The sequence below is a fragment of the Nannospalax galili genome, unplaced genomic scaffold (assembly GCF_000622305.1).
Source record: "Nannospalax galili isolate Female #2095 unplaced genomic scaffold, S.galili_v1.0 scaffold158, whole genome shotgun sequence".
Classification (NCBI taxonomy): domain Eukaryota; kingdom Metazoa; phylum Chordata; class Mammalia; order Rodentia; family Spalacidae; genus Nannospalax; species Nannospalax galili.
Genome location: NW_008345290.1, coordinates 10,620,307 through 10,631,381, shown reverse-complemented (window position 1 = coordinate 10,631,381; position 11,075 = coordinate 10,620,307). Strand labels below are relative to the sequence as shown.

General features: G+C 39.0%; 1 protein-coding gene across 1 annotated transcript; it reads left to right on the top strand.

The window, feature by feature from the left end:
• Positions 1-5,420: 5,420 nt before the first annotated feature.
• On the top strand, positions 5,421-6,387 carry LOC103740862 (olfactory receptor 14J1-like). The gene is given in 2 exon segments (XM_008841553.1): positions 5,421-6,137; positions 6,139-6,387. Coding segments are annotated over 2 exon segments (966 nt in total).
• The last annotated feature ends 4,688 nt before the right edge of the window (positions 6,388-11,075 follow it).

The following is an 11,075-nucleotide window of genomic DNA, read 5'->3' as shown; positions in this document are numbered from 1 at the left end:
TTTGTCTTTTATATATACCAGCCACATAAAAAGTGAAAATTATTGTGTTCTTATTTTTTCTGCTAGATTATGACAAAATTTTGAATAAAATACCAATGATTTAAAACTTATTTTAAGGAACTAATGATTTTTGAAGATACAATTTTTGTTATATTTTATGTTAATGTGTATGTGCCTGAGGGTGTTTGGGTAGCATATGGGTGCAGCTAAGGGCATTGAATCTCCTGGAACTGGAATTAGATGCAGTTATGGGCTCCCTGGTGTGGGTGTTGGGAACTGAAATTGGGTCTTCTGCAAGAACACACTGAGTCACCTCTCTAGCCCCATGCTTGGTTATCCTTGACTCATTCTGCTGAGCACTTTGCATCTGTTATTTAGCATATATGCTCATTTTCCAGTTGGAAATCAGCCATGAAGAAGATGAAGTGACTTTTCAACATCACTTTAAGAAGGAATGATTGAATCAGGGTCCACACCTGGGGAGTCTGGCTAATGACCACATCGTGACACATGAGGACTGAGCTTCTGTTAGCAAAAAAGTCAATTCGTCAGGTTGTCCACAGATGAGGAAGGGCTGCCTGGAACAGCACAACACAGCATTAAAGTTTTAGAAAGGGAATCTGACAAAATTTAAAACACACAAATTCAGTATTAATTCTATCATAATCTTATTTTTATTGAGAAAATCATTAGCAAAGAGCATACAGTTTATAACACTGATCTTACTAATATTTTATTACATTATTTATTCATAATTAAGGATAAATCAACAGAGTTGTACCACGTGTTTATGAGAATGTGATAGTGATGGAAGCATAGAGCCACCTTTCCATGCTGCTGTAATGAAGTGACGATGGAAAAGTACCTGTTTCACCACTGACACTCAAAAGTGATTTTGGAGAATATGAATAAATAAGTTGCGCTACTGTTATAACTTAGGAAACATGAAGCTGTTTCATAGAAAGCTGAGGTGAATGTGATGGGCAACCCTTGGGGGGCTTTACTAGGAGAGCTAGAGGTTCATGGTCACAGGGAGCCATGATGAGGCTCTGAGTCAGATAGCATCAGAAGAGACAGTCATAGAATGTAGCAGGCTGAGTCCTGAGGGAGAGATACACCCTGCAGATCCTAGAACACTGGGGGCATGATACCATCAAACTGTAAACAGTGTGATGAGAGGCATAGCCTTCAGGTCCATGAGACAAATGGACTGACCGACAGATTTCCAAGGAGGTAGGTGAGTTCCAAACCATGTGACATAGCCCAATGCCTGAAAGTCACAGGGCATTCTATTATTTATTTATTTATTTATTATTTACTTACTTATCTATTTACTTATTCATTTATTTGATCCTTTTGAGACAGGGTCTCCCTATAATCCCAGTTGCCCTAGCACTGGCTGTGTCAATCAGGCTTGTCTCTACCTCACAGAGCTTCATCTGTCTCTTCCTCCCAAGTTCTGGGATTATAGGCATGTACTGTGCCTGAATTTAACAGGGCATTTTAAAAGAAAAACTATAACTCTAGGTTGTCTTGGAGTTACACAGGGGGAAGGAGACTGCAGGACCACAGTAAGCTTCATCAACTCTCTGTCCAAGAAACAGCTTCAAGAGGACATGACCTGATTTACTGAGAGAAAGAGTAGAATCTGGAGAGATTGTTATCTAACATCACACATTTTATTTTTATATGAAAATGACTTTATAGAACAGGAGTCAAAGGAAGATAGGGTCCAAGGGTTGGTAGGATGACCATAGTTCTAACCACACTGGAATGAACTGGGATATTGTAAGCATGACATTTAATCTGAATAAAATCTAATGTAGTCTTTTCACTAATTTTTAATTTAACTAATTTATTTTTATTTTACACACATGAGTGATTTGTCTTCATATATGTAACTGTATCACATGTGTGAAATGCCTGTGGAGGCTATAAGTGGATGTTGGATCCCCTGGAACTGAAGTTACACACAGTTGTTAGCCACCATGTGAGTGATGGCAACCAAGACCAAGTCCTCTGCAAGAGTAGCCAGCACTTTTAAGTCCTGAGTCCCATTTGAGACCTGCTAGGTGATATTAAAATATAATTAGTATATAATCATATAGCTCAGATGAAACTACAGAGTAAATAGTAACAATTATAAATTGCAAAAATATCTATTCATAGGGTTAATAATAAATATATTTTAATATATGTACAAAATGAGAAAATTCAGAAATTATCTAAGCAGTGTTGTGGGGTTGGCTTGTTACCACTTGTACAGAAAAAGGCTTTGTAACTTTGAATAATGTTAAATGTTTGGGTCATTTGTGTCCTCTTTAGGCCAGCTATGGTTTAAGATTTCCTAGTGATACTTTCACTGTCTTGAGTCTTCCTAACAGATGACGATATTATGAAATTAATGTGCACATCTCAATTTTAAGGAAAACAGTAAACACTTCCTATTTTTTTGAAGTCTGGCATTAAATAACTAGTCATATTAATAAATGTTTAAATTTCCTGTTATCCTATCAGAAACACATGGCTTAGCTACACAGTGCCTCTCCATCTTGTTCCTCAGAGCAGCCTAGCACCTCCTGGAATCCTGGCAGGCACTGAGCTTCCTGCTGTCACCTGAGGCTTCATATGTCAAAATCTGGCTGTGGTGCTCAAGCCCCTGTGCTGTCACCTGCTCTCCAGCAGATTCTCAGGTCAGATGAGAACTGAGAACCACTGAGCTGGAGACAACAAAGCCCTAAGCTTCCCACCTTCCTCTTCTATTACATGGAGTTCTAATGACTCAAGTCTCAGGTGACAGAAAGAAAATGGGGTGTTCTGGTCATTAAATTCAGGCTTCCATTTGCAACAATCTCACTTCCCCAAAGAAATCCTGATGCAAACCTGTCCCCAAGGGATGAAATGCATTTTGAAAATCTGTGACTGTGATCAGGAATTTTCAGAACTTTCCAATCAGCCTGGAGATCAACTTGTACACCAAGATATTCAGGGTGAGTTTCCAGCTCTTGGATTAGAAAAGAGAGATTTCATGAAAATTCTGACAGTTGTTTATACTTTTCAAATTAAGTTTACAAAGGTAAGACTATGATTCTAGTAAGGAAGGAAGCTCACCTTACTGAAATGAAATGGAAAAGCTAAGGCTGTATATTTAATTCATATAAGGATGTCAAAAATTGTGATTATTCAAACAAAAACAGTGTGTTGGTAACAACTAATGTTTTACATGTGTGCATATTCAAAACCCACTTCCCACAGTCCCTGCTCTGAATCACAGAGACAAAGCTCTGATGAAATACTTTCACTGTAGATGTGGCCACTCTCACAATGTCTGCACACCCTTAAATACACAGATATGAAAGTTACATGAGAGAAGTGTTATTAATTCTGAAGCACCTAACAGATCAATTTTCCCTTCAGCATTTAGAAAATAAATATTTTCCTGTAAATACAGATTAAAATACTTAACTGCAAAAAAGATTGAACTTCCTTTGTGCGTGGACATTCGCATTATATAGGACTCTAGCATGCTATGTTTCTTATAAAACTGAATCTAAGATCTTTTCTAGGTGGCTCTCTTCCCTGTCTTTATGTAAATTGTACAAACATGGAAGATTAAAATATTAAATATTCAAAAAATATATACAATCATGTTGTTTTATACTTTCAATGGAAAATAGGACAGAAATAATTCCTTGATAGAGAAGTTGTTGAACAGCTTTGGACTCTGTCAGAAAAGCTTTAGATTATGTGATGTGGTTAGAGGTTTTGATGATAATCAATAGATGGGAGAAAATTATGGAAGTATAAATATGTGATTATATAAATATGTGACTCCAGTAACAGAATAAGAGTCAAGAAATTTTCAAGTGTCCAAGCTAAAAACTTCAAAGAATAGATGTGTATTCTTCTCTTTTCTCTCTCCTCTCCCCCTCCCCTTCTCTCTCTCTCTCTCTCTCTCTCTCTCTCTCTCTCTCTCTCTCCCTTTTGAGTCACCTGAATATTGTAATTACAAGCTCGGTCACTACCCTTGGACCAAATACAGAATTTTACTCTAAAACTAGCAATGAACAATATAGGCAATAGAATTGTCTGAAAAAGAAAGGTGTGAGAAGTGAGAAGGGAAAATTCGCTGTGCTGTTGCCATTAGAGAACGACATGTGATGGACAAAATGCCTACCTCAGGTTTATGAGGCATGAGGGAGATCTGGACTTGAGGCTGAGGATTCTATCAGATATCTTTTTAAGTTGATGGGTCGCCTAGACAGAAGGAAGCATGAGATTCCACAGGGAGAAGAAAAACATCACAGCATGGGTAGATAGCCTTGTGTACCTGCTGCTGCCATCACAAATGACATGAGTGAGCATCAGCACTGGCCTCTGATCAGCCTTCACATGCAAAGGTGCATTTTGGAGAGAGCATGAATAGATATCCCCATCCTACAAAGATCTAACTGTGGATCAGGAAATAAAAACTGACTTCTCTGTTATCAGGAAGGTAGATCCTTGGGAATCTCATCCACTTCTGAGGTTGTACACTGCGGGGGTGAATGCTGTCCTTCCAATGTTAGCATACTTCTCTCATTTCTTCTTTCAACTGCTACTGCCTATAATCAGTGTTCAGTGACTGTTCCATGGCTGTGACTGAGCAAGTGATATAAATAAGAGTTAAGTACAAGGAAAAGCCAAAAAGAAATTCCTGTATACCTGATGACACTGAATGTCAGATGGTTAACACCCAGCCTGAGTTAAATGTGCAAGAACTGTGTATGAGTGAGTGTATAAGCCCATGTGTGTTCCTGGTCAGCATTGTTCTTGCTTTGATTTCTCAGATCCACTGACTATGATTGTAGCAAAAAAAGAGAAACACAACCCATTTAGTCCCTAGGGACAAAGTAAAGCAGCTTTTAACTGTGATACCTATGCTGCCTGCTGGAAAGGACGCTGATGTCAACTGTCCACAGAGAATTCAAGATCGAAAGTCATATTTTCTTTACAGGGTCACATATGAGCTGCTTAAACTCAGTGCACAGAGAAATATACTGAAGTCAGAGTTCAGAAACTTTTCACCAAAAGCCCAGCACTGTATGCCTACCAATGACTTTAAAGTAATGGGTTTTACCAGTTGGAAAAAGAATATGTTTTAAAGAGTAATCAATTTTTCTGAGATAGTACCATTAACGTGACCTTAGGCCCTTCCTCCTGTAGCAACTGGTTTCCTAATAAAACTGTGAGCCCCACATATGTCAGAATCTGAGCTTCATCCATTAGACTCTTACATCAAGTGCACAAATGATAATTTACAGTTCTCTACCATTAGCTGTTAAAATGAGAAATGCTGATTAAAATCATGTTTTGTATTATCTTTGCACTTCATTTCACATTTTTATTTTCAAGCTGCTTCTACAAATTCTATTCCCAACATGATTGTGACAAACATAACCACAGTGAGTGGCTTCCTCCTCCTGGGGTTCTCTGACAACCGGGAGCTGCAGATCCTAAACACTTTGCTCTTCCTGGTGATGTACCTGTTGGGCATGGCAGGTAATTTCATCATCATAATCATCATCACCACAACACTGGACCCACAGCTCCAATCTCCAATGTATTTTTTCCTGAAGCACCTTTCCCTTCTTGACCTCTCCTCCCTGTCTGTCACTGTCCCCCAGTCTATTCACAATTCCCTGACAGGAAGTGGATATATTTCCTATGCTCAGTGTGTACTTCAGCTTTTCTTCTTCACATCCTTTGCCTGGGGTGAGGTGGCCATTCTCACAGTGATGTCCTGTGATCGCTATGTGGCCATCTGCCTCCCACTGCACTATGAGGTCATCATGAGTCCCAGAACGTGCAGGTGGGCTGTGACAGCTGTGTGGATAAGTGGGGGTATCTCAGGAACCTTGTATATAGCAACCACATTCTCCATGAGATTCTGCAGGGCCAAAATCATCCACCAGTTCTTCTGTGATGTTCCCCAGTTGCTCAAGCTCTCCTGCTCCAATGATTACCTTCGAGTAGTTGGAGTGATTGTTTTCATGACTGTGGTGGGAATTGCCTGCTTCACTGCCATTTGCCTCTCCTATGTCCAGATATTCTCCACAGTCCTCAGGATGCCCTCTGCAGGTCGGTCTAAAGTCTTCTACCACCTGCCTGCCCCACCTCTGTGTGGTCTCATTTTATGTCTCCACTTGTATGTTTGCATATCTAAAGCCAACCTCAGACTCTCCAACTGCTTTAGACATCATGCTCTCTATGTTTTACACAGTACTTCCTGCCACACTTAACCCTGCTATCTACAGTCTGAGAAATGAGTCCATGAAAACCGCTGCAAGAAAGTTACTGTCAAGTGATAGAGTCCCTGGAGGAAAATTAGTGTTTTCTTGTTCATAGAGGACAACATTATACAGAAGACATTCTTTAGTAAATGGGATGTCACTATGCTTTATTATCAATAATCAGTCATCTCTTTTCTGTAAACCATATTTATGACCATAGTCATTACAGAAATTTCTCCAATGAATTCTCTAACTCAGGCATGGAAAACACTCTTGTTCTTTCATGTTAATGGAAAAAATACAATTATAACCTAGCAATATAGACCTAATAATTCCAAATGCTCACAGTCCATACACAGATACACATAAGTGGGCACATCACGAATTACACCACACTTAGATCTCGTGGATGTACAATCTCACAACAATAATAAATGGTGACACAATGTACTTAAAATTCCAATCACCAAGCATTTAATGATCAATTTAAACATTTAATTTCAAATTCCCATTTAAATTTGGTGTCTGCCCATACAAATTTTATATATTACACAAAGTCCATATACCATTACTTTGTATTCTTACATTCTAAGTGTAATCACTCTACAAACTGCATATTATTCAATGTAATCCACAGGAAATGTATTCAACTTTCAGTTATTTACTTATATTTACTTACATTTTTTTATTTTGAGACAGGAATAAAATTAAAGTTATATTCTTGATAATTCCAAAGAATGATGCCTTTGAATCAAATAGTACAAAATTTGAACTGTCTGGCCAGTTTGTAAAATTAGTTTACAAAATATTAAATCATTGGATGTGATCATCACAGTGAGTGATCACATGGTCTCTATGACATCCCCATTTTTTATTATTTCATATAACAAATGTAGAGAGTGCTTGTATTCTCATCGCCTAGGAAATAGAAATGCCTTGCTGCACACAAAGACTAGAAAGGTAGGAGGATTCTCATAAAACTCTTATTTTACAAGCTGGGCATGGTGACATATGCTTTATTCCAAGCACCCTGGGAAGGCAGAAGAATATGGATTTCTTTGTGTTCAAGGCCAGCCTGGTACATTGCAAGTTATAATCTGTGTCAGGCTACAGGGAAACCCTTGCTCAGTAAACAAAAAGTAGTGTTTTATTTTCCTAATTTTTACTGATGTGTGATACTTCAAGCCACTGAACACAACCATGATACAAAAGTGTTTTTCCATATTTTATTTAGTTTTGCACTTTAATTTTTGCCTTTTAGTAACTGCTTTGTAGTTGTTATAATTTCATGGTTCATGGCAGCAAAAAAATTCTAAGTTCCTGTTTATTTCAATTTTACAGCCATTTTTCACTATAAATTTTATAGAGAGCTTATTATGAGTTCCTGTGGCCAAAATTTATGCTTTATCAATAAATTTCATCATTATGCTGTCTAATATGTTAGGTATTTAAATTTATCTGCAATAATACATAAATACTGTTTTATCTTTGTAGTTGTATACCAATGAAATACCTTTACACGATTTCTGGAATATTATTCAACTAATTTATTATTTTAATAAGTGTAATTAATGAAAACTAATTTGAATTAGAGCTTTACAATTTTGTATTTTATTCTATATGTATTTTTATTGGGGGTGAATCTATATGAGTGTGCATGCCATTGCCTTTCTAACTTTTTTTTTGTCTTTTTGAGACAGGGTCTCCCTGTAGCCCAAGCTGTCCTAGAACTCACTATGTAGACCAGGCTGGCCTCGAACTCACAAAGATCCGTCTGCCTCTGCCTCCCAAGTGCTGGTGTTAAAGGCAAAAGCCACCATGCCAGGCCTCCTTTCTAACTTTTTAATTATTTGTTCTTTTCTGGAGACTTGGTCTCCACCACTGACTAAGCAAACAGGCTGGCCCATATGCTTCTATATTCTACTGTCCCCGCCACCCACTTCCCTAGAGTTCTGGGGTTACAGACTTCACCAATGCATCTTGTTTCTAGGTGTGTAGTGTTTACTACCCACTGCAGCAGTACAGTTATGCCTGTATAAAAACAGCCTGACTCTTACTATCCATTTTAAGGATAAAAGCAGACCTGAACTAGTAAGAACCCATTCATTCAGGATTTTCTCTGACCTGTTTTATTGAAACGATATATCCAGAGTGAAATGAGGAAATAAGTAAAAGTCAGACCCTTAACTTATTAGATAATTTTGCCCTATCTGATCCCTATTCATAGAACAAATACACACACACACACACACACATACACACACACACACACACACACACCAGAAACAGATGTCATCCCATGTATTACTTGCAATAAATGAAATAATCATATCTAAATTGCTTCCAAAGAATAATCTCTGCTTGCAGTACTTTTGATACTCAACACCCCTCACACACACAGCCCACATACACACACATACTCACATATATACATACACATGCACACACACACACACACACACACACACACACACACACACACACAACTACTCAGGCCCCAAGGCAAGAAAGGGTTATGAGAAATTTAAGATATTTAGGTTGCAAGAGGAATTCAAGACCTAGGAGGATTGTTCACTTTATAAACAGACCAAGATGAGACTGACTTTCTGGTTGTGAGGCTAAGTAAATTCATTTGTCCAGAGTATTTCCACATTATGGCATGCGCATTAATCTCAGTCCTTCGGAGGCAGAGGCAGGTGGATCTCTGCAAGATCAAGAACACCCTGGTTCACATCATGACTTCCAAGTGGGCTGTGACTAGGGAAACCTTGTCAAAATACAAACAAACAAACAAACAAACAAACAAAAAACCCAGAGTATTTCCATATTGTAAAGGTCAGTACTACATACGTGCTTTATGGTAATCCCAATAAACTCAGGTTGTCAATAGTACATCCAACCACTTTTACCTACTGAGCTGTACCCATAGTCCATAAGGTACTTTATTGCCTTTTGTTACTCTCGTGGTGATATTTTAGTGCCTTTACATATTTTATTCAGTATCATGTATGCTTAAAGGTTAACACTCATGAAAGCAATCTGCACCTCCTCTTTCATGACTAAAAAGCCTTTCATTAGATTTCCCCATGTGATACAAAGAGACTCAAGCAATATGTTTCCACAGTCAGGCAGGAAGCCTTGGATGCTAAAGATCTGAGCCACATGGGATGTGTTTTAACTAGGCTTTTCTTGCTAAAACCAATTGTGAGACCCTCTCAGCCTGAGAAGCAAGGAGCAACAGTGAAGGTGAAGCAGAGATTTAAAGTCAAGATACCTGCTGAAGATATTAAAACCAAATGTGGCAAAAAGAGGCACCTTTTAGAAAAAAGTTGTATTCAAGAAAAAAAGAGGAAGGTCATCCATGTGAGGGAACCAAGCTGCACACCCAAGGGTGGACAAGCAGGAACTGTGCATATGGGAGGGCAATGACTCTTTGGGCTGTGGTTTCTGGCATCTTATTCAGGGACTTGTGGATGTGACTCTGGTTCTAAGTACATGCTGAACACTGGAAATGTGGAGAGTGGTTGAGAGTGGTGAAAGGCAGCTGATCCCAAGGTCTGCTCAGAAGGGCCCATTATGCAAAGTAAGAGACAAAACAGCACCTTCCTTTTCATCAAAAGTGATTTCACAGTCTGTTGTGTCCCTGCCATGGTTTATTAAATAGAACTTGCAGTTTCTAGGAATAAATACCCAAAACCCTACCCTCCACCCCCTATTTTTAATTACCAGACTGTGATTTTTATCTCTAGAAGTACAAGTAGGTAATTTACATATTCTGTAGGGCATAGGTGAAAGTCCACTGAGGCTAGAGAAGAGTAATAGAAAAATAATGGGAAACCTCTTGGTGCCTGGGAATGGGAAAGATCCAGTGTCAATGCCTGGGTGCCTAGGAACAAGTCTGGAGTCCAGACCATTCTTGAGACACATTTCTCCCAAGACTAGACTCTGCAAATTGAAGAAACATCACCTGTCCCCAAAATAAGCCCCAAACACTGGCAAAGTCACTTTCATGCACAAAATGAGATCTCAGTGGAGGAGCTGTGGGGAATGCAGCCATTCAGTGAAGGATGAAACTTCTGCCCAACATTGTGAAGACTTCCATCCTCCACTCTGCTCCACCATCAGCCCACCACCAAGGGAGTGTGGAACCTTGGCTCACAGTTTGGCACCATAGCTACAAGATCACAGGAGGGGTCCACAGCTCCAGCTTATGAGAGGGGACCACAGTTCCAGGTTCACAGGAAAGACCATAGCTCTGGGTCACAGGAGGAGACCACAAACCAGCCGAACAGGAGGGAACCACAGCTCCAGCTCATGGGTGGTAATCACAGTTCCAGGTTCATGGGAGGGGTCATAATTTCAATTAGGCTGGTTCCTACTATTTTTCTGTACCCATAGCTCTGTCCACATGATTATACTGGTGTTTAAAAAGGAATGTTTTGGCTTCTGTGTAGCAAAACAGGCAATGGTTATTTGATGGCTTGAATTTTTCATATAAGGTCATCAGTATTGGAGAAAACCACCTTTCACTCTTAAGAGTTTTCTATTTCACAGTCACAGATCCAGTTGGCTTTTTGGTGTCTGCTATTTTCACATTTTCCTCCATGGTCAGGCTGAGAGTAACCACTGCCACCACCACCCAGTTCTGGCACACATCACCATGCCACCACCATCTTGATTCTCCAGTTATTTTCTTTGATATTTTCCAAGTCTTGAGTTCAGAATTTTGAGGTCAATATAAGAGCACCTAGGTCAGGACAATATTTTTCCTGTGTGATAAAGTGCCTCACACATTTGAGAACA